This window comes from Cupressus sempervirens, chromosome 11 (assembly GCF_028749045.1).
Source record: "Cupressus sempervirens isolate cs-2001-9-10 chromosome 11, ASM2874904v1, whole genome shotgun sequence".
NCBI lineage: Eukaryota > Viridiplantae > Streptophyta > Pinopsida > Cupressales > Cupressaceae > Cupressus > Cupressus sempervirens.
This window is the reverse complement of record NC_143128.1, coordinates 584,524,578-584,550,230: the sequence shown is the minus strand read 5'-3', so window position 1 is coordinate 584,550,230 and position 25,653 is coordinate 584,524,578. Positions and strand designations below refer to the sequence as shown.

At 35.1% G+C, this 25,653-nt stretch overlaps 1 protein-coding gene across 2 annotated transcripts in view; it reads left to right on the top strand.

Annotated features, from left to right (window-relative positions):
* LOC149531003 (ubiquitin interaction motif-containing protein) overlaps positions 1-25,653 on the top strand; it is a 101,701-nt gene that overhangs the window by 40,458 nt on the left and 35,590 nt on the right. For both annotated transcript variants that reach the window (XM_089811196.1, XM_089811195.1), the window contains exon 3: positions 6,036-6,154. In XM_089811196.1, coding sequence (XP_089667322.1) covers positions 6,036-6,154 — 119 coding nt within the window. The remainder of the gene's footprint in view (positions 1-6,035; positions 6,155-25,653) is intronic.

Sequence of the window (25,653 nt, the reverse complement as noted above, 5' to 3'; positions counted from 1 at the left end):
CTGGATCTTTACAAATGGTGAAAATTGAGCCCAACTCCACTCATGTGAGTGATCAACTTCAAACTCAAACTACGGATTATCATATGACAATGTTGCATCCATGTCAAACATAGGATTATCCATGATGTGAACATCAACACTTTGTTGATCGGTAGTGTAACATGACTCTAACACTGCATCGCTCACATCATCAACAATAATAGGTGTACTATCATAAGAGCACACATATACAACCACATGCATACTGCTAAACTCTTCAATGGATGGTTGAACCAACACATAAGTGGCTGCTGATATGATAGTATCCTCGCATGTACCTACTCGTGCTATTGCTACATCGCCATCAAAACCATAATCCAGGGAACTCATGCTGACAACTACATCATATGACTTAAAACTAACATAATTTCTCATCACATTCCACCTCAATTGTGCCCAACTCATGAAGTGTCTTGTAAGAAATGTCCCGCAAATCTAAAGCTGCAACAGTATCATCACATTTTTCGCTTCAAAAAAGTAGTATCATGCTCTACTCAAATCTCAGATTCGAAATCAGTTGGGTCATCTGTTTGTGATTTTGATTCATCTCATTCCCTAACACATCCAATTGTTTCACAATACCTTGTATCTCAGAATCTCTCTCCATTGGCATAGAAGTACGCCCTCCGTGGGTGTAATGAATACCCAACCTTTTGTCACCATCCAATAATGCTAAAAACTAAGTCCTCTACTTGTGGGTCAAAAGAAAAGTGATAAGCACTCCTCTTAGTGTAATGCCGATAAAAACTCCCATTCTCTGTCAAGGGCTCATCATCATCAAATTGGAAATCAGAAGATGGTTCCAATCTCTGACTCTGAACTATTGGTCGGGCAGGATCTTGGGCAACCCTCTTAGCAAGCCCAACCACAAAATCCCTATTGGGAAGCATTGTAGCCAAGGTCTCTACAATTTTTCTTACCAATCGTCGAATAGCACGAGAGCCTCAAATGAGAGCACCCTTAGATATTCTAGGGTTTGGCCAGTTCAGACAACCAGTGATGATGACTTTAGCTACTGTTGTGGTTCAGCCAGCTATAGAGACACTACCCATTCCAGAGGCCGTAGCCGTAGGGGGACAGAGTCACATTCGTCATCGACGGCGACAATCATTTCGGAGGTAACAATGGAGCTTGTTCGAGACGTTTTTGCTAGCCATACCAGAGGCAAGGGTTGAGGTACTTATACTGGATGAGGAGATAGACACTCAGGAGGGAGTAATGGAGATATTGATAGGTGAGGTTTTGAGGATGCCCGGTGTTCATTTGGATGTAGTGGGCTTCGATGCGGTGGTTACGGTAGATGTAGCATTGCTAGTAATGCTTGAGGAGCCGATCAAAGAAAGTAAATCCCAAAGGTTGAAAATGTATTTGAGTACGAGGTTTAATCGTATACTAGCCCCACGGGCAATAGGCATCCTCACACCTGCATGGGAAGTAGCCCTTGAAGGAGATCCTCTACTGACATAGGTCGAGGAGAGTTACTCGACATAGATCAATGGGATACCACACTTCTCCACGGAGAGCATTGCTGAGCGGATGGTAGAGGCAGTGAAGATGGCTATGCGCACCGAGCAGCCTACAGTGGGGCCAGATGCATCGATGGGAGAGGGTGTGGAGGCATTTATTGTTGATATGGCGATTCGGGCTCGTTGAGCGGTGGCCTTTGCATAGACACAGGCCTTGGATTCAGTGGTAAAGGAGCTGGAGCATGTCATAGCCCTTATGAGAGTAGGGTGCCCAACTGCCTTTTCCAGTTTGCTTTGGGGAACGTGGGTGGCCTAGAGTCAAGACTTCAGAGATGTGCGAGGATTGGGCCAACATGAGAGAGCTAGTTGGGGAGAGCTGCATAGAGGCTCTAACTCAAGAGTCTAGATATACAGGGATGCTTATTATGCCCTTCAGTGGAGCTAGGTAGACCAGGTAGTGACAGAGGGCTCGAGAGGAGTTAGCTACCAAGTTATCAGCAATGAAGGCAGAACTAGCTATAGAGAAGGCAACTCGGTAGTCAGAGATAGCAGCCTGGAAATCTGAGAGGACAACATTATTGGCCCAGCAGAGTCAGCTACAGCTGGTGGCAACGTAGAGACAAAACTTGGAGAAATTGCTGGAATGATGCAAACAACTTTAGAGATTTAGATGGAGGCTGAAGCAGATTTGAAGTTACGGACAAGGCAAGTGTGTCAGCTATGAGCAGAGCTGGACGAGCTTAGAGCATGAAGGTCTTCTACACCAGGGATGCATCCCTCTTCCTAGTTGTCTAAATCTTGATGTAATTAGTTGTTTGGGTTATAGTTTGAGTTTGGTTGTAAAAGTTGTCTCTATTTTGTCGTCCGGAGACAGCCTTACTTTTTGGGGGGGATGATGTTGTCAGTAAAAACTAGTATAGCTGACGGGTATGGTTGTATCTGAAAGGGCGCGTGACAATTGAGTCACCCCTTTGGGAAAGTATATGTACATCGTCCAAATGGACTATTGGAGCATCATTATGTTTGTAATCATTATGTTTGTAATCATTGTTTGCATACTGCTTATATGAATAAAGTATTGTGTTCTGCGTTACATTCTAATACCTTAATGCGATAAGTATCTGTTTACCCTATACGGTCAACAATAATGAGATGAAACAGTGCAATTAAAGATTAAGATAAAGGTGCATAAGATAATAATTAATAAAATGAAAGGACATACTTTAGAGACATCACTTTTGTCATAAAGACGTGACCCTTAGTTGAAAGTAAAAGATATTTATAAATTAACTTTTCAGGTTGAAAGATTGAATCGTGGAGAATAATGTGTACAAAAAATGGTGCAGCCCATAAGTCAGAGAAAGCAGTAAAAAGAATGTGAAGTACAGAAGTCTGAGATATGTGTCAAATAGAAGATAATAATTAAGCCGAAGTAGTTCTGATGTATTGAAGAATTATCAGATTTATATATGTCGGGTTTGATATATAAGGTCATTACAGATGTAACCATGAGGTTATTAGAAAAGTAAAAGTGTAATCATCCCAGGAAAGAACTGTGAATTGAATTGAGATGTGTGTGCTACATTTAAAGATTCACGCATATATAGATATTAAAATAGAAACAAAAAGGAAAAAGCTAAGTTGTCGTATTCGCTCAGAAATCTTCAAATTTGACATTCAATTTGTTGACATTCGTAGTCAGTTCCAATTCTGTTCAAACTCGCCCGATGCCTGCAAAATTCCGCACAGATTCGTTGTTTTGGACCCTGGTCGATTTTGGGGGAATCTGTAGCGACTTTGTTAGACGTCAGCGGAGCCCATGCGGAATTTGAACTGAATTTATAGCAAATTTGTGATATTCGAAATCAATTAGTTAAAACGTAATGTTCACTAATTACTGTTCAAGAGATAATCAGTTAGGGTAACCAGAATGAGAATCTGAATGGGCATTCCACAAATGTTCAGTATAATCTATAGTTGAGAATGAGAAATCCGAGCCCTTCATCACAAGGCATCCATGATCCACAGGAGACATTTTTCATTGCATTATGTGGACAATCTATAGCAGGCATTCTGTGATCAATATTTGATATAGAGCCTCCAACTCTACAAGCACTGTCTATACTCAACAAACACAGGTTACAGCTACAAGAAACACTCTACAATATGTATATTTGATATATATAAAAATAAAAATATATAAATACACACACACACACATATATCTATATAAACATCTTGTTTGGATGAACCCAAAACGAACCCAAACCTAGCCCAAATTTTTCTTTAATGAATTTCGAACTCGCATCAGAATCAAAATCCAAACTGGCAACTTAGGGGAAAAGACATATATACAGATCAAATATACTTATAGAGGAGGAAGTTTTTTTGAAAAGGAAGATTAATATTAGATCCACCATCTGTTGGTATAGCAACATTATTAAGGTGGAAGAACAATTTGTGTGTAGTGCGTTAGTGCTCATAAAGACAGCAGTGGGGGTTGGTGCTTCCAGAAGGTCAGTGCCTGTGAAGTGTGGGAGTTGGAGCTTCCAGTGAGTTGGTGCTCATAAACATAGGGGTTGGAGCCTCTAGAAGGTCGTAGCCTATTAATTTTTGTAAAAGAACAAGTTTATATAAAAATCATTTATTTGTCGTGGTTTTCTCCTGCGTTGAGTTTCCATGTAAAACATTGTGTAATTGTGTCCATGTGTATAATTGTTTATTTCAGCATTTGAAGTTATTGTGGTGATTAAAGTTTTAAATTGGAAAAGTTGTTATTATACCGATTCACCCCATCTCAGTATAATCGTGTGCTCTTCAGTCTAAATATGACATATTGACTTATAGTCATTCATTCGTGATAACCATAGTTGAAAATTTCTGTCTTGGCAATACAGTCTGCCCAATTTTTTTGGAAAACTCGGAACTGCCAAAACTTGACAATATATAATTTGTAGAACATATACTATTTTTATATTTTGGATATTCAATATATTTTACATTTTAAATACAATATAAAATTAAATAATAAATATATTTATTATTTTACAAATAGTAAAACTAAATACAGTATAAATGTAAATATATTTTATAAATTCAAATGAGTAAATATTAAATTCCTACATAAAATTTAAATAGTATTTTACAAATATAGTAGTCATAGTTAAAAAATAAACAAATATATAAAATCAGACTGCAAATATTAAATAAATAGAAAGCCTGAAACTACTGTTGTTTTTAGCCTTCTGATCACCTGCTCTGATGTTATCCTTGCATCCAGTCACCTGGTCTGCTGTTGTCTTTGCATCAAGCACCTGAGACTTTGTGGGATGCTGCTGAGTTGTCCCTTTCATGGGCTGAGACAGCACAGATATGAATAGACCAAAAGCCAAAAAAGTTAAAAACATTATAAATTGTCACCCTACTTGAAGTTGTAAATTTTAAATTCAAATGTCACTTCATGTTAGCTGTGGAACTGATGGTTTTTCGCTGTTATTATTGCCGTGCAAAATACATTAATGTGGGGCTGAGTTTTTTTAGTGATTGAATCACTGATAACTATAGGGCTCTAGTTGCAGGTTAAGGGCCCGGGTTGTTAATTTTGTGCAAAGATCTAGTTTGTCGTTGCATTTCACACAGTAATTTGATAACAATAAGGTTCTAGTTGCAGGGTAAGTTCCCAGGTTGCTAATTTTGCACAAAGATATACACTTTGTCATTACAATTCATATATGTATTTTGATGTTCTCTTTTAATGAGTGCTTGTGTTTGTTCTGTTCATTGTGTTATTCTTATTTTTTGTTCATGAGCATCAAGCTAAGCTGTTTCCTCCCATAACACAGAGAAACTTTTATTATGTTTTGTTGGCCCCTAGATCATCAATGTGCTGTGGGTTGTAACATCTTTCTTATCTGGTCATGCCCAGTTTCTTTACATCTTAGGGTGTTCATTTGGAGGGGTTTTTAGTCAGAAGAAGCATAATCACGAGACTTGTGGGTTAGTGTTACCTTGTGTTTCTCATGGTTTAAATAAATGTTAATCAAAATATCACTTGATATACTGGAGAAAAGATTGTATTAGAAGATGATCACAGATGCTTTGTGGTGACAGAGTGGATATGACATGGTAAAGAACATTTTGAAATGTGAGAGGACCAATGTGATTGACAAATTTGATGGCCTTTATCATTGGTGCATTCTTTCCTTGAGCAGTTGTCAAAGTGAACTAAAAACCAGTTAGACGCTAAGCACGATTTGATGTAGAAGTAAATCGAGATATACTATTTTGAAGGAAAAAATAGATTTTTGAGATAATTTGCATAAACAAGTAAATTCGTGGTTAACAAATTATGTTTTGTGTTTCCTGTTGTGTCCCATTGTTATCAGAAGTTTTTTTATAGTCAATCTTCAACAGTTTTCTTTTAAAATAGAATTCTTCTTGTAAGATCTGGAGTAAGAGTCTACAGACTGCAAAAATTTTAAATTGTTTTAGCGCAGTTGACTGTATTTTTTTTCTTTTAATGAAGTGCAGGCACTGGTTCTCAAGAACTTTTTGTTTGTAAATGAGGAAGGAGGTGGCCCTTCTGTCAATGTTCTGCAACATAACCTAGGCTATGCAGATGTGGCAATGCCAGAACATAAACAGACAAGGTATATTCCCTTTTTTTGTTCAACAAATTCAGTCATCCACTTATTTATAGTAAAAATTTTGTTAGTAAACAAATCGTGAACACCTAGAATTGGGATTTCAAGGGTCTATTTGGTTGACTTAGTAGGGACTACTTATGTTATTGAAGCGGCATATTGAGTTACAGTCTATTGTTTGAAACTTTGTTTGCCTTGGTGATATTTTCGTAATCAAAATTTTTAAAAGTAACATTTTAAACTATAGCTTATACAATTACAAGCCATATTGACTAACTGACACTTCTATAACATATGGATAGGATGTTATAACTGAAATTATGATTTGAAACTTTGATTCTCTCTTAATGGAAAAGATTAGGTAGAAATCAGATAATCTACTTTTACTCATTTGCATGGTCTATTATTTGCATGGCTAGGTTATATCATTGAAGTACCTTAGGGACTTACATTCTATTTAGTTTTAACTGCTGATGTATAGCCGTAATATACAGCTAGAATTGTGATTTTTTGGGTCTATATATGTAGACGTTATGCAAGGGCTACTTTAAGCTCTTGAAGTGGCACGTTGATTTACATTCTATCTATTCTTAACTGCTCGTCTGTAGTTGAAATATTTAGTAAAGTTAAAAAATGTTTTAAGAGAAATTGCACTATTATATTCATTAGTAGTTACATATTGATAATATGTGATCACTGGAGAGGCATACTTCCATTTCTCAGCAACTCAGAATAAACAACTGGACAGATTTTTTGAATGAGGTTACATTTAAACCATGTAAATGTTTGAGACCAATATCTGGACTCTAATTTAGCATGAGGTTTCAAATCAGCCAGAGAGTATGAAAATGAAAGGAATCAACTAGAATAAACGTCTTAGAGATAACCAAATATGAAATACTGTGCACCATTAGAAATTTGCTAGGAATTATCAATATGTAACTACTAATTAATATAATAGTGCAATTTCTAATGGTGCACAGTATTTCATATTTGGTTATCTCTAAGACGTTTCTTTTAGTTGATTCCTTTCATTTTCATACTCTGTGGATGATCTGAGTTGCTGAGAAATGCAAGCATGCCTCTCCAGTGATCACAAAAAATCTTCGGATATTGCAGATGGACTGAATGCTAAAAATCCTATAAAAATATAGTTGAAAATTAAATTAAGTCAAACAAAATAATAAAAACATATTATAAATAAATTGAAAGAAGACAGAATTATATAACATCCATGGTTCAGTATTGAATGGTTATGCATATTATAGAAGGTTTGGAAATTCAAAGTAAATGCAGATACCGGTATTATGAAATTAAATTACATAAATGACCATCCATGACATTGGAAACTGCTTGCAGTATAAATTGGATTCGTTATCAACTATATATTTGGCATGAAATATTAATTATTGAAAATCAAATTGCCAAAATCAAAATGCTTAGCTGCATTGCACATACAAAAGGAACTTTTGGAAATGGAATTTAAAAACAAGTTAAACAAAATGATAATATATATGATAAGCAGATTGGAAGAAGATAAAATCTAAATAATATACATGATTCAACATTGAATGACATTGTCACATTATAAATGGTAGAAAAATCAAAATTGAATTACAGATATAAGCACAATAATTTGAAATTATGCAAACGACTGCACATGCATTGAAAATTAATTAAGTATAATTTGGATTCATTTTCAACCATAAGTCTATCATTATATTGTAATGGGGACTCAATTTCAATAAATCCATGTTGTTTTCGAGAGAATCAAATTTGGCTTGGTGATCTCTCATTATTGTACCATCTTCCACTTTATATGGCAGTCCTCATTAATCCCTTCTTCACTTTATTTTCATCTATGGAATTGACTTTTGTATGCCTCTCCAAAAACCTTTTTGTATTCATAGCATATTTGGTGATGCTTCATTGTTCAGCCATGTAATGTGTTTTTGTGGGGATTCAAACACAAGTCTCCATTGTCAATGCACTCATGTCTTCCCATTGGTTGATTTAAAAAATTCCATTTTTATTTACAATAAAATCAGGTGATTACATGGGTATGATGTGCGGCATGTGCCACATCTGACTAAAATTTTTTATGACAGGCACATTCTTCACCCTCTTCCATTGTTTTGTGTCAAACTCCTTGACAACTAGCCCTATCTATGTCATAATAATTGGTTGCAAATTTAGTTTAAACTTGTTCAAGGAGTTTCTTCCTTGAAAAGAGTGAAAACAATGACAGTGAGTTGTGCTGGCATATTTTGCCACTTTTTCAATCTACATAATTTTTTCATTGCCTCTAACTGCTTTTCCATTGCTTTTGCAAAACATGGGCTTTATTAGATGTGTTTATGAGTAGCATCAATCAACATTCTTACTAGCTGTTGTGGATTGCTCTTATATCATTAAATATGCATTCTAACATGGTAAACACTGACTTAGGACTTGCAACACCAAAAAGGGAACAAGAGCACAAGTATACATTCTTGATGTGATCAATCTTATACTTTTATAACTTGATAAAGAGAGTTCAAATTCATATTATGTAATGTGTAGTATATTGCTTTCCTAAAGTTGGACTGGGAAATTACAAAAGGGTGCCCTAGCCCAGCCCGAGGGCCAGGAGCAGAATTCTGTCCCTCTTGGTCCCACGTTTCTTGCGGTTGGTGTAGCTAGTCGGCCTCACTATTCCCCCATATTGTAACTTCTTCCACTTATGTGGATCATCCCTTGTAAGGTAGTGCCCTTGTACGATGTAACCTATGCCCATTTCACTGGAAGCCTCATCTAGTGCCTTTGTATGATTTAGCCATGCCCATTCCTCTGCAGGCCTTACCTGGTGCCTTTGTATGATGCAGCACAGTCCATTCTCCCACAGGCCTTACCTTATCTTCTGGGGTAATAATCTTAATGTGGTTAAAAAAATAGACATAATATTCTGTTCATATATGAACTATATATATGAATCAGTAATTACCCAAATATAAACACATTGCATCTTATCTTCAGAAGTATGATAATATATGGACATCCGTTGTGAATTATATTAACAGTCACAAGTATGGACCATTTGCACTTAGCGATAAGCAGTAACAAATACCACATAAGGTATATACATCTGATACTCAATATACAAATGAACAGTCATTTATAAGTAAGTGATACACACAGCACACAGAGATACGCATATATGATGAGTTGTTGATACCCGATACCCTTGAGTATTGGGACAGATTTCTAGTTGTATGGATATGTTGTTGCAGGCTTTCCTTTTGTTGGTGCTTGTGCAGACACCTCCTCATTCCTTGTGCCATGTACGCACATGATGATACTCAGACCAGAGATTGCAGAATTATATTAATGATGGTTATGGGTCTACTTTTCAATTTATGTCTATTTTATTCACGATTCTCCTTTATTTATTTATCTTATTTTCCTGTGATTCCCCTTTTCGTCCTCTGATTCGATCCATATTATATATCTTGTAATCTAAATAGTTGCATCTCTTGATTGTATGAAGACATATCCTTTGCTAACCATGTCTCTCCACAACAGATCCAATCTCTTAGTATAATTATTGTAAATGGATTATTAAGTTATCACAGGCCTTGGTTAATTTAGTGTCTCTTACTTCGGTAAAGTCAACATGATGATTCTCTTATATTTTGATTTCTGGAATGTATTTAATCACTCCCTCTCCTTATTACTTCTCTTGGATACAAATTGGCACGCACCGGTTCTTCTCACATAATAAAGGACATACATTCTTAATTGCCAATCATCATCAGAACATGCTAACAATACAAATGGCACCATCTTTTTCTAAAACATGTTGCCACATTCTGGGTGATTTACTCGATACTAAGTACTGTGTATCGCTACATTAATGACTATGCTGTAAATATAATATTTTTGGCTGTTTATATGATACAATTTACTGAATGTTATCTTCTTATTACCTTTGTTGGACAATTTTTAATCAAAATTTATATTATACTTTATCTGTTTATTAATTTATATTTGTATTATTTATTATTAAATCCTATTCCATGAAAGGGGGACATAACCGTTGCCCCCACCCAAAATTGCTTGTGCTCAATCTTATTTGCAATTCACTTTCTATAAGGTATTATGCCTTAATTTATGTGTTGTCCTCATGCTGAAATCCATTAAGGTCAGGGAATTCAAATACGTGCCTTTAATGTAATATATCTATTGTTCCAATCTATTTATCCAAAAATAGAGCCATGCAAGGAGTATGCATTTGAAACACTCATGAAGAAACAGAGCATACACAAAGTAGACACATGAATGTATCAAGACATGAAGGATACACAGAGAAAGCACAAGAATGTATAAAAGGAGCATACTCGAAGTATACACCAATGTAAACTTTAATAGATTCATTGATTAAACCCCACAATTTGCAATTAGAGAGGGCTAGGAAAATGATTTACAAATTTAATTTCTTCATCATGTTTTTGACTATAAACACTTCAACCACAAAGTGGACAAAGTGCATATATATATAGATAGATAGATAGATAGATAGGTAGATAGATAGATAAAAATAGCTATATATTTGTACACACACATATAAATTCAAAAATTATAATTTCCTATGTTATTATTATAATTTACTAAGTTATTATTCTTAATTAATTTAGTTCATAGAGATTGAGTCATGATAGGTCAGTCCAAGTCAATTTCATACTAAGCCTAAGGGCAAAGCTTTGCCCCTCTTGTCCTTGGTGGCTAGACTTGGACATTCATGCGAGGTGGTCTAGTTTGCAAGATGCTGGGTCTTAATTCCTTATTTATGCCCATCCCAAATAGTTGATTAACTCATCATGTAGCAGGTCTCTTAGTGTGAACAACCTAAACCCAAGAGCAGAACTTTGGCACTCTTGGTCTTGATAGCAGAATTTTGGCATCCATCAAGGTGGTCTACTTAGATGAAAACCTTAACCCTCTTACCTACATCTCTTATGGTAAGAATGGTATGGAAATTGTAGTGGAGTTCTTGGGTTGTCCAACCTAAAAGCACAATAGGAGAACTCTGTGTTAGTATCGATGAGCTCAAGATTACTTGGGGGGATGGATCAGTAATCTATCATATATATAGATTAAAACCAAACTTTACAACATGAAACTAACTTAAACAACCGACCACACAAATGCAAAGATGACACTAGTGTTTTTTCTCGTGTAAACCCAGGGAATAAGGGAAAAACCACAGTGGGAGTTGGTACCCACGAATATGTACTCTTTTGAAATGTGCCCTATTAGGAGCTAAAAACAATGTTCGGTTAGGAATAGACCCTGTTAGGAGCCACTTGATAAAGGGATTTAAACCCAAGTTAATGAGTTACCCTATTGAAGGATTTACAAGAAAGATCTATTAGGATCTACCCAACTATGAAATTTTCTTGTAGAAACCATTAGATATCAACAAGTACAATGATTTGTAACTAGCAACACTCCTCTGCTTGATCAGATCCAGTTTAACTCAACAACACACTAGTACAAAATTGCTTCTACAATTGCATGTGACCACAATCCTTTCACTAATGATCTACACTTAGGATTTCACCCTACATCCGTATTTATGCATTTCCTACATAATAGGGCAGAACTGCCTTAAAATAATGATTTACAATAATTCCCACTAAATCAACAAGCCCTAAAATGTATTAAACTTCTAGAGCAATCGATTTCATAAATGAGTCGACCATAGATTCCATTGCACATCGATCAAATACATAAATAGTTAGTCATTTGTTGACTTCTTTAAAGTGTGTCCAAAACCTTCAAAAATTTGTTCACTTGGATCATTGCAGTAAGATAATCTAGCCACGTCATCATGACAACTGGGAATCACAAACATCCATGGCAACTAATCAAATCATGACTGCTCATCGATCTGGTATCACCTGTTCATGCTTCCTCAAACATTTTAATGTCCCCACTTTTAGCTTAAAGAATGAATGCCACAACTTGCAACGAATTTGTTGGAGTATTATGGGAAATATCTATTAATATCCAAAACATGTTAGAAACATAGAACAAGTTAAATATCAAACTAAAAACTATCCCTTACTAACCCCTCCTAATCTCGTAAAAAACTCTTCTCAAATCACCTAACCCTCTGATAAAAATAATTTCTTGATTAGGCGATCGTCATATAAAGAGCGCCCTTCCTAAGGCCTCTTAGGATCTCTGATTATGCTCTTTACAACACTACTTGGTAGAGATCCCACATCTAACCAAGACTCTTTATCTCTAACATATGCATATGATTGACCACTACAATATTGTCTGTAAGAGATTCTCTACAAATCTCTCTCTGGGTTTGAGTTTGGAATCTTGACATTCAACCAAGAATGCCCTCTAAGCTTTGAGTTCTCTTCATGAGAAACTCAACATTCTAGTGAATGCCCTTTACCAAGTTCTTACTTGGTCTTTTTAATTATTGTAATTATAAGATTGCAATAGCTTTAAAGAGGATAGTCCTCTGTAGTTGCATTCTCAATGGTAACTAACTGATATAAGAATCAAGTTAATCTTACCTCTGTATCTCTATTATTCTCTGTAAGATTATATTAGTTATAAGCATGTCACAATATATTCTTATGGCTATTTAAGTTACACTAGTGATGATGTTGGAGATAAGATGATTATGTTGTGGCTATTTTGTCCTACTTAACTATTTCCTCCAACCTCCTGTAGTGTTTTTCGGTTGACTAAAATATATTTCTTCTCAGTTTCCTCTGATCCTTGCATGGAGATTTCTTAGTCCCACTTTGGCTATTGACAGTTGAATGCTATTATTATCAATACTGATCTGGTGCACGTGTGAGATATTACTCCTTGTTTGATAGTCTCCTTCCCGCTCAATAACTATGACATTTGATATAGTTCTTTTGATGGAGATTCTGTCTTGTGTCTTATTTAACTTATTTCTTGGCACTTGTCGTTATTTGCTTTGATTGGTCTGTCCGGTGTTTGTATTAAGGTTGATAGTATCGTGCTATGGCTTGCACACTATTATTTCATTTACATGATGTCCCTATCTACTCTGTGCGATTATGGTTGGATTTTGTGGTCTTTGTTTGATTCATAGTCCCGTCCATGTTGGCAGATTAGTATATCGGGCCTTATCCCTTCTTTCCTCCCTTTATGTTCTTGTCTCGATGTAGGAACTTTGGCCTATAGGAGAATACGTGGCAACTGTTTATGATTTTCCAAACAATCTTTTGTATTCTCCAATGTTAGGAATTTTGTATTTGGTTTCTTCCTACATTGTTCGATGGCGCTTCTCCCTGTTGATTGATGCGTTGTATCCTGGTGCACTGGCTCATTATTTTGACACAGTTTATTCGTGCAATGGTATTCTAAGCAATCAAGTCCCTTAAGAAATACTTCCTTCCAAACATATATTTTCTCCCCCATCCTTTTTTCGGCTTTAATCATCATATATAGGCGATGACTATCCTAAATGGTCACTTGACCAGTCGTGTCTTTTGGTTAATGAGTTTAATTGGGTAATATCCAAAACAACTCTCAATTGTATAAATTATCATTATTATTAAAAATAGATTTGTTAATATTAATTGATGTGAACTATTATACTGCAACTAGACAACTTCCTACAGTATTGTTCACATGGAATAAGTTACCCCTAGCTTGTCTTCCAGTAGTTGACTAAATCTCTTGATTTTCCAAGTATCCTGAAGACTCCTTTGCACTCAAGATGACAAAACTTTTTCATTTAGCTGACCGATACTCAACAAATTATGTGTCATACCATCAACTCGATAAACATCATCAACATTACTTTTACCGTTCAATGAAGTTGTGCCTTTACCTTTCACCATACATGGTATATTATTACCAAATCCAACTTGTCCACCATCAATCTCGCAAAAGTTTAATGAACTTACTTTTGTCACCAGTCATATGGTGTGAGCAACCGATATCAATAACCCATGTGTTACTTGATTTCATATGTGATACTAGAGCTTTCTCACCTCCAGTGGCTTCTTCCTTCACTGCAACAAACACAACTTCTTCTTCATTGCTTTATTTGATTCATCATCAGTTACTCCATCAATTGCAACATGATATTGCTTCCTTCCTTTGCCTTTGAATTTCTTGATCATCTCCTTTGGTTCATTATTAGGACAGTTGGCTGCGATATGTCCAATCTTGTTGCAAGCGAAACATTTCAGACATAATTTACCTTTGTACTTACCAAAACGTCTTGGAAGTCTCTTTGCCGATAATGCCTCAATTTCTTGTTTCCTTTCTTTTTCCAAAATAGCTTCAAATTCTCTAGCATAACAGGATAAGCTAGAAGATTTATGGCTGTTATGCTTTCCTCTCCTATCAGATGAAGTCATGCTTGCAATGCTTCCCCAACTCTAGGAATACTATTATCAAAATTGCTAAGCTCAACAGCTGTAAATTTCATAATCAATGAATCAATGGTAACATCAACATCATCACATGTCCTTAGTTTTTGAACAGCAGAAACTCTAATGGCATAAATCGGTAGTAAGGTTTTCAAGATCTTCCTTACCACATCATCCTCTGACATTTCATCACTAGCACCCATTATGGCACTTACAACTTCTTTTATCCTTTGACCATATGGAGCAATGTTCTCTCCTACCATCTTCATGTCATCAAATGTGTACCAAACCTTGGTCATCAGCACTGCATCAGTTATGCCAACACTTTGGCCCTCTTGACCTTGATGGCAGAACTTTGACATCCATCAAGGTGGTCTTCTTAGATGAGACCCTTGACCCTTTTACCTACTTTTTCTCCTAGATCAATTTGATATCTTTCTAATGCCCTTTGAGACCTTTGGCTAGTTTGCATTAATTAACTCTCATGGGATGACAAGAAAGATGCTGAGACACCAGTTGTCATATCCCCTTTTGGGCTTGCCCTAATTTTATCCCTAGAATCACTAATTCCATCAAAATAAGAATTGTAAGACGATCAGAGATATAACCTTACCATTTAAAATGCCTTCTAACAAGGTAAACCCTAACTCAGGTCTTATACATCCATTCAGAGATATAACCTTACCATTTAGAGATATAACCTAAAGACGATTAGAGATATAACCTTACCATTTAGAGATACATCCATAATTCTGTCTTATACATTTATAACATGATAAGAGAGTTCCAATTAACAACGTGTAATTTTAGTGTTTTGCTTTCCTAAAGGCAGATCTTAAAATCACAAAAGTCCCCCCTAGCCCAATCCTAGGCCCAAGAGCATAACCTTGTACCCCTTGGCCCTACGCTTCTGGGGTTGGCTTACCTAGTGGGTCTCACCATACCCCCATATTGTAGCTTCCTCTACCGATGTGGATTATCCCTTGCAAGATAGTGCCTTTGGATGATGTATTATATGCTCATTCCAGTGCATGCCTTATTTAGTGCCTTTGTATGATGTAGCTCATGTCCGTTCCACCATAGGCCGTACCTAAATCCTTTGTATGTAGCATAGTCCATTCCACCTTAGGCCCCACCTTATCTGGTGTGGTAATAATCTGAATGCAGTGAGTATATTTCTAGAATTCATGAGAATTGTTTCAGTGGTGCTTCCGAATTTGATTCCGAAAGCAGCGTTCAAATAATTTAATGCATTTGAAAAATATAGATACACAGTATTCTGTCCATGTCTCCACTACATGTATGAATCCGTAATTATCTAAATATAAACATATTGCATCTTATCTTCAGAAGTAAGACAATATATGGATGTCCGTTGTGAATACTTTAAACATTCAGAAGCACTAACCATATTGTAATGTCTCTTATCCAATCCTATAAGATTCGGGACTCAATTTTCAAGATACTCATTTTCATGTGGCAAATATCAATATTCTTATCTTCGTTGATCTACTGACTTTGATTAAATAAAAAATCTTTCTACGGAGTTCCCACTATAATTGCTTTGTTTGATGATCTGCATGTCTCTATACTCCTTCTCTAACATACTTTTCATGGAAGAATCTCCTTAAAAGAGGTATATATGTAGTGATGGTCATCTTGAAATCTTTCTTCTCACTGAGAATTGTATGTAATTGAGCTACAAATGATACATCCTCATTGGACTTTACAGACGAGGTTTCAAGTGTATATATTGATCATCCAAAGTTTGTCTCTTGCATTATGTGTCTCTATATTTGGGTATGCTTAATTTTACTCTAACAAGTGTTTAAATTCTAATATTTATATTTGTTTGTACTTCTATTTGATAAGACGAATATCTTTACTTTACTCTTGTATGAATTCTTTGGAGGTTGTCATCAATGAATTATAAGCTTTATGCTTTCTCGCCCAGTGTTGGATATCATTAACAGTACTACAGATCACTCTGCCAGTCAACTTGATACTCTGATCGCAAATATCATCCTTTGTCTTTTATAATCTTGCACACTAAGCCTCCTCAAATTTGAATATGCGCACAAATATGCTGATCAGATTTTATCCAACATAAACTGGAAATCTCTGAGTCAGACCTATTCAATTCTCAAGTCATGTGGTAATTATTTGGTGGCTCAGCTCCTAATTTGATTAATTGGTCACTATGTGTTCTTCATACTATGCAATGTTGAATTCTGAATATTCTTAACAATGATTCTGATTATATCATGACCATTAATATCCTTCCTGATAGATGTTTCCAAGTATTAATATTGTTAACATCTCCTACAATTGGGTTGTTCAATAATTCCCCCAAGTCTCCACCAAAGCATTTTCGGTAGTCTTCCTTGATTCTCTTACACACGTGTTATTCTGTAATGCTCTGCTAACAATATTGATCACTCCTTCGTCCCATTCTGTGTTGGATATGTTTTTGATCGATCTTCTATGCCAAATTTGCTGCCATCTATCTCCATCTTCAATTCATGATCTGAATGTCCACCAGTCTTCTTGTCCTCCAATTTGTTCTTTGGAGATGACCAGGCACTATTTTCTTCCATAGCCGATTGTGAGTATTCTCCCATTGCTGTCTGTGAATCCCTCCATAGCCGTCTGCCTTGCTATTTAACGAAGGCTCTCTGCCTATTCTTCCTCCTATCGTATTTGACTTGAGTCGATTGTCCCAGTCTGAGCTGTAGGCGTGTATCTGTGGTGGTGTTTGATTTGTCTTCTTTGTTCACCAAATCGTTCTTTCCTTCTTTTTCCCGTGCGTTGCTCTTCATTCCCCATTTTTGTATGCTCTCTCGTCTTTCCCTCACTCTCCTCTGTCGATGGTCCACTCCCTGTTCTTTCTTTTCCTTATGTATAAATCACCCAAAAGATAGATTGCATCTCTTAGATGGGATTGTGACTTATAGTCACATTATAATAATGTATTTATTATTATTAAAATTTTCATATATTATACTATGAAGTAATATATTTTTCAATATGCTATTATATATAATTAATATAATAGTAATATATTGTATAACTATTATCACATTGATAATATTGTATTTGTTTATTTCATATTATCCTGCTTTGGTACATATATTTTATGTATTCAAATTATAATATTTATACTTTAGAATATATGATTCAATATATTTGATTATTTATTTAATATTTATTATGTCTTACCTATAATAGTTGTTTATCAACTATAGAATATAATTAGTCATTCTATATAATTTGGTTAACAATTATCTTATTTATTGATAATACTAAATTATAAATAAATTGATATATTTCTCAATTCGATTGTGTAAAGATTTTTACCATCAATGTTTCGAATCACACTACGTGATCCATCATCAGGATGAAGAGAGCAGGAGCTGTAATAAATTGATATATTTCTCGATTCGATTGTGTAAAGATTTTTACCATCAACGTTTCGAATCACACTACGTGATCCATCATCAGGATGAAGAGAGCAGGAGCTGTCAAACAAAGTGCTCTCCTGCTCTCTTCATCCTGATGATGGATCATGTAGTGTGATTCGAAACGTTGATGGTAAAAATCTTTACACAATTGAATCCAGAAATATATCAATTTATTTATGCTATGGATTGTGGAAATTTGATCTCTTTAATACTAAATTATTATAATTTGTTGTTTTATCATCATATTAATCATATTTAAAGCCATATGATTATATCAATCAATATAAATTATATGTTATCAATTTTCTATTTTATTAATATTATTATTTTATTTGCACTATTATTTTATTACAAATCTTATAAATATGGGGACATGACACATATGCACTGAGTGATGAGCAGTAACAATTACCACTTCTTCTATATACATCTGATAATATACGATCAACTATAGAGACACAGATTTATAATATGGACTGTGATTTTTAATTAAGCAATACACACACCTGGTTTCAGTAATTTAGCAGACAAGGATACAAACATATAGTGAGTTTCTCATAACCAATACCCGAGTACTGGTACATATTGCTAATTGTACGAATATTTTGTTGCAGGCTTTCCTTATATTGGTGCTTGTGCAGATTTCTTCTCATTTCCTGTGCTGTTTACACATATGAAGATACTCAAAGCAGAGATTGCTTAATTCTATTTATTATTAATGATTGTTATGTGTCAGTTCTTCATTTCATGTCTATTTTATTCCATGATTCTCCTATATTTATTTCTCTTATTCTTTCGTGATTCTATTTTCTCTATTTGCCTGTTTTGATCCATATTATGTCTTGTAATCTAAATAGTTGCATCTTTTGAAAAATTATGAAAGACGTGTCCTTTCCTAACCATGTCTATCCACAACAGATCACATCTGTTAATATAATTATTGTAAATGGATTATCAAGTTATTGGAGCCCTTTCTATAATAACAACCAGTTAATTTTGCGTCTCTTACTTCGGTAAGGTCAAGATGACGATTCTCTTATATTTTGTTGTTTGGAGTGTATGTAATCCCACCGTCCCTATTACTTCTCGAATACAAATTGGTGTGTGATGCTTACTGCTTCCCATAAGTAATGCATATCCATTTTTAATTGCTTTTCATAATCACAGCATAATAACAATACAAGTCACACCTTATTTCAAAACATGTTGCTGCATTATGTGTGATCTCCACGATACTAATTACTGCCTATCCCTACTTTAATGAGTATGCTGTATATATAATATTTCTTGCTTTTTATATGATACTGTTCACTGACCTTTTGGGTGCATTCTTTCTCTGCATGTTATCTTCTTATTACTGTTTTTTGATTATTAATTGCAGCACTAGAGCTAGTATAATCATCCCCGATCAATCTAATCAGCTGTAGATATCCAAGATCAAAGCATTTTACCTTAGTTAAGAGCACTATTGACTATTTTCTAGTATTCGTGAAGAGGATTCTGTAATGTTGCTGCTGGTAATGATTGCTAACCATTAATATTATATTGATTATTATATCGATTCCATATGATTAATATTAAATATGTATAATATCAATTATTATATAACATTCTTCAGTATAATACTAAGCTAATTTTCAATAAAAAATTATATTAAAATTTATTTGTTTATTAATTTTATTATTAAATCCTATTCTATAGAAGGGGGACATTACAATGTTCGTCAAAATTTGTAACTGAAATTCATTGTCATTATTTATATGTGACTATATCATTAATGAATGGGTAATGATTACTGTCTCTCTGTCCACTGATGATGGTAGACCAGCCGTGCTTCATAACTTCCATAAAAAGATAACATTTAAATGATTTAAAAAAAAAAAAATTATGGTTGTCAATTTGGTTTCACTAAGTGCAGCTTTGCATGCTTACCTTTAATATGGAGATTAAGCAACTTGAAAGAAAATGTCATTGGTAAATTAGAGTTTATTGATGAATCATGACATCATCTACTTCCTCTTGAGTTTGACACTATAGGGGAGTGGGATCAGTGGTTTCTGTGGTATGCGGTTCAATTTTTGTGATAATACCTGTGGTGATTGTATTGAATCTTGCCACATATTTATACTATATAGTCTTAATAATTAGTTCACATACAAATTAAAAAATAACCAAATGTTGGTCAATGTGGATGCATACTTAACACACAAGAACCTATGCGTGTTATATAAAAAAACATAAATACATTCATCGACAATTGAAATAAAGAGATTTGCTGCTCAAATAAAACATCATTATATCAGTAATATCCTTTGTAAGTGTCTTTTATAAAATAAGGTGCTCATATAAATAAGTATTGCTAGTGAAACAAAAATTATTATGCATTGGAGTATCTCATGTTAATAGTATGTCCTATCTAAATATAAAAGGTGAACACAATAAACTCCTTGTATTTTCCCATTTTGAAATGCACCCCATTTTGAAATGCTTTTGTGCTAATTATGTTAGCATGAATGCTGATGATACTACATTGGGGGAGTATCCTAAGCATTGGAGAGTATTGACATGTTGCATTCATGATTGTGTTTGTCATTGATGTCAACATAACAATAAGTTTGTTAAGACTATTAAAGTAGCAGACATAGATCTTTGTTGTACAGACAATGTTTTGATTGTCTGGTCATGCGTGTTCACGGACATGTTCGATATAATATCCTATTGTGAAGGTTCAATCTGTAGTACCTGAGTTGCAGATGTACGGAAGATATGCCTAATTTATAGAGAGCAGTACAGAGACAGAGTACCTAAGAAGCGGTTTTTGATGTCTGCACTATATCTTCTAATAGAGATAATGTGGAGATGCGCAGTCATGCAATGACATAAGACAGTCTGATGATGATGTTAGCAAATGTGCAAGTCGTAGTGTCACACGTGTTAGAAGTTGCATAGACTTTGAGTTGATAGTGCCATTGTAATTATGAATTAATTAATTATCTTACTATAATTAATTGGGAAAGCCTCAAGGCCAATTGAAGGAATTATTTTGAAGATACGGTATAAAGGAAAGATGTTTTCCTTGTTTGTAAGAAATGTGTAGAAGTCGTGATCAGTGTATTGAGTGCGAAGTGTGAAAAGGAGCAGAGTGTTTGATGAATGTGACTAAGCAATCCAAGGGATTATTTGATGTGAGATTTGTGATTTGGTTACATGATCAGATGAAGCAGAAGTCCAGTTGACAGGACAAAGAAAGAGGAAGGCGCAGTTCAATTCATTTATATTATTCTGCAAGGAATAATACAAAGATCATTTGGACAGTGGGTTCATTGGTCTTGCCATGAAGCTGTTTGGACAGTGGGTCCATTTGTCTTCCACAACTCCTAACAGGGATTCAAAGTCTCCTAACAGGGACCGATATGTACTGAATGTTGTTATAGACTCCTAATAGGGTTCATCCTCTAACAATGATTATTTATATTATTATATCATCTCGTGTGTACCATCCCCACCGGGGTTTTCCCTCTGATCAAGGGTTTTCCTAATTAACATATCTTGTGTTATCGTGTATGAGTATCTTGTGGTTTCTGATTATATTGCTCATATGTTTAAAGTTTAATAAGGTTGATAATTGTGATATTAGTTGGATAACTGATTCTTTCCCCCCCTTCTCAGTTATATTGGTGGACTATATAGTCTAACAATTGGTATCAGAGCTTTAGGTCCTTGAAGGAAAAGCTTAACATCTTTGGGAGATAGTGGCAAGAAGAGATGGTCCAAAGTCGGAGGAATTTTCGTTGCCCAGAAGATGGAGATTCTTGGCGAGTTATCATATTTGTGTAAAGAACAGAGCATTGAGTTTCTAGATCTAGAATCCTTTTGTTGGATACAAAACAATAGAAGCACAAGTCAAGACCGATCAAGATCGGAAGAAGATAAGAAGATCAAAGAAGATATTGATTTGCATATGAAAAGAGAGTCAGAAGGTGTGGAAATTTTTGTTTGTTGGACATATAAAGATTTTGATCATTTTTTCTCTAGATGTCCTAAGAGAGTATGAAAATCTAGAAATAGTTCAGTTTCTAATGAAGATGAAGAATTTAAAGTTAGTGTGGAAAGATTCTTGAATGATTGTGATGATAAAGATAATGAGCCTGAATTGATTAAGGAGGAAGTAGTAGGAGAGATAGCTTTGGTAACTATTGCTGATTGAAAGACTAACCATGAAAATGTGGAAGTTATCATTGAGACTAACAATGATTTGCAGAATGGGAATCAAATTGAAGAGCAAAGATCTGAGCCTAGAGTAGAAGAAAGAGTTGAGTCGACAATTCCTAGCAGAAGTATATCAAAGAATCACACTCTAGAGCATATAGTTGGAAGCAAAGACAAAGGTGTGATGACAAGAAACAGATTTAATGAAGAGATATGTTTGATTTCTCAAGTTGAACTTAAGAGTGTTAGATGGAGCCTGTAAAGATGATCATTGGATTCAAGCAATGGAGGAAGAATTAAATCAAATTGTGAAGAATGAAACATGGGAATTAGTTCTAAGACCAAAGATAAGAATGTTATTGGAACCAAATGGGTATTTAGAAGCAATGCTAGACTTGTGTGCAAAGGATATTCACAACAAGAAGGAATAGACTATGAGGAGACATATGCCCATGTAGCTAGAATGGAAGCAATATGAATGTTCTTGGCTGATGCAGTGAACAAGAAATTCAAAATGTATCAGATGGATGTAAAATCAGCCTTAATGAATGGAGAACTTGAAGAAGAGGTATACATTGAGCACTTGAAGGTTTCCCTCTGACATAAGAAAAATACATGGTATGCAAACTAAAGAAAGCTCTATAAGGTCTAAAGCAAAGCACCTAGAACATGGTATGCAAGGTTGGATAGCTATTTGGTAAAACTTGGATTTGCTAAAGGTATGATAGATGGTAACTTGTAGTTGAAAGAAATTGAGAATGGTTTGTTGATAGTAGTAATATTTGTTGTGGATATAATATTAGGAGGTCATGATGAAGCAAATGATAAGTTTGCTGAAGAAGTGAAGAATGAGTTTGAGATGAACATGATAGGAGAAATGAAGTTTTTCTTAGTGCTGCAAATTGTTGAAAATAGTGATGGTATTTTTATTTCACAAGCTAAGTTCTTGAAAGATTTGTTAAAAAGGTTTGGATTAGAAAGTTGTAAGCGTATTGGTGCACCTATGATAACTGGTCACAAGTTATTTAGCAAGGATGAGACACCTATAGTTGAGCAAAAGAAGTGTAGATCCATGATTGGAGGTTTGCAGTCTCTGACTCACACCAGACCAGATATAGCAAATGCAATTGGGATTGTAGCTAGATTTCAAGCTAATCCTATGGAGTATTATTATGCAGCAGTAAAGAGGATATTCGAATATTTGAAAGGAACATCTGATTATGGAATATGGTATGAAAGATCGAGTGATTTCACTCTATGTGCATATACTGATGCGGATTGGGCAGGTAGTATGGATGATTGAAAGAGCACCAGTGGTGGAGCATTTTTTCTTGGATGAAGATTGGTTTCTTCGCTGAGAAAGAAACAATATTGCATTTCACAAAGTACAATTGAGGTAGAGTATGTTGCAGCAACAAATAATTGTAATCAAGTTATGTGGATGAAACATATGCTGAAGGATATCAGGACTGAGTTTACAGAACCTGTTATCATATACTGTGATAACACAAGTATAGTAAGTATGTCTAAGAGTCCAATGTTGCATTTTGAGACTAAGCATATATCTATTAAGTATCATGTCTTGAAAGAGAAGGCAACAAAAAAAGATGTTAGATTGGAATATGTGAGTACTAAAGATCAGATTGTAGATATCTTTACGAAGCCCTTACCTAAAGATACATTTGAGTACCTGAGAGATATGCTTGGGGTTATGCCCCTACCTACTTCTGAGTAGATGATGTAGAGATTGGATCACTTCAGTGTTACAGAGCACTATTGTTAGACTGGATTGAATGTTGATGCTTCCTGTATGGGGAGTCTCTGTTATGAGCTGAGTCATTTAGGACTCTTGGTATTTGGTTTTGAACATTGTCTTAGGAGACTTGAGCTGGTTGAAGCCTTGGAGCAACAAATTGACATAATGATGCTTTTTTCATTGATGTCAATGGGGGAGAATATGCAAGAAAAACATCTCCTATGTACGTATGGGGAGAAGAGTGCATGAAAATCTCTACTTTATTAGGGAGATTTAGAAATATTCATGTAAGAAAGGAGGAATGTCTCTATGGGGGTGATATGTAGGATGAGAAATTCTGATGTATGGTGAGTTGTTTAGTGTGAACAACTGTTGCCAATCCTGAGAAGATGCAGAACAAATTAGTGTTCCAGAGGTTGTCAGATTTGATTGATGAAGAGGATTTGAAAAGATGAGAACAATAGTAGCAACATAGTACTATTTTGGTATTCTTGGAACTTTGATGTTTTTCATCTATGTTGCTATCAATTCCAAAGGGGGAGATTGTTAGCATGAATGCTGATGATACTCCATTGGGGGAGTATATTTAGCATTGGAGAATATTGACATGTTGCATTCATGATTGTGTTTGTCGTTGATGTTAGCATAGCAGTAAGTTTGTGAAGATTGGTAAGGTAGCAGACATATCTTAGTTGTACAAACAATGTTTTGATTGTTTGGTGATGCACGCTCATGGACATGTTCGATACAGTGTCCAAATGTGAAGGTTCAATGTGCAGTACTCGAGTCGAAGATGTATGAACGATATGCTTGAGACAGAGTACCTAAGAAGCGGTTTCTGATGTTTGCATTATATCTTCTAACAGAGATATAATGTGGAGATGCGCAGTTATGTAGTGACATAAGACAATCTTATGATGACGTCAACGAATGAGCAAGCCCTAGTGTCACATGTGTGAGAAGTTGCATAGACTATGAGCCGACAGTGCCATTGTAATTATGAATGAATTAATTATCTTATTATAATTAATTGGGAAAACCTCATGACCGATTGAAGGAATTATTTTCAGGATACGGTATAAAGGAAAGATGTTTTCCTTGTTTGTAAGAGATGTGTGGAAGTTGTGATCATTGTATTGAGTGCAGACTGCAAAAAGGAGCAAAGTGTTTGATGAATGTAAGCGATCTAAGGGATTATTGGATGCGAGATTTGTGATCTGGTTACAAGATCAGATGAAGCAAAAGTCCGGTTGACAAGATAGAGAAAGGGGAAGGAGCAATACTATTCATTTCTATTATTCTGCAAGGAATAATACAGAGATCATTTGGACAGTGGGTTCATTGGTCTTGCCTTGAAGCTGTTTGGATAGTGGGTCCATTTGTCTTCCACAACTCCTAACAAGGTTGGAGTCTCCTAATAGGAATTCGAAGTCTCCTAACAGGGATTGATATGTACAAAATATTGTTATAGACTCCTAACATGATCCATCCTCTAACAACGAATATTTATATTAGTACATCATCTTGTGGGTACAATCTTCATCGGGGTTTTCCCTCTGATCAAGGGTTTCCCTAGTTCACATATTTGGTGTTATCGTGTATGAGTATCTTGTTGTGGTTTCTGATTATATTGCTCATATGGTTAAAGTTTAATAAGGT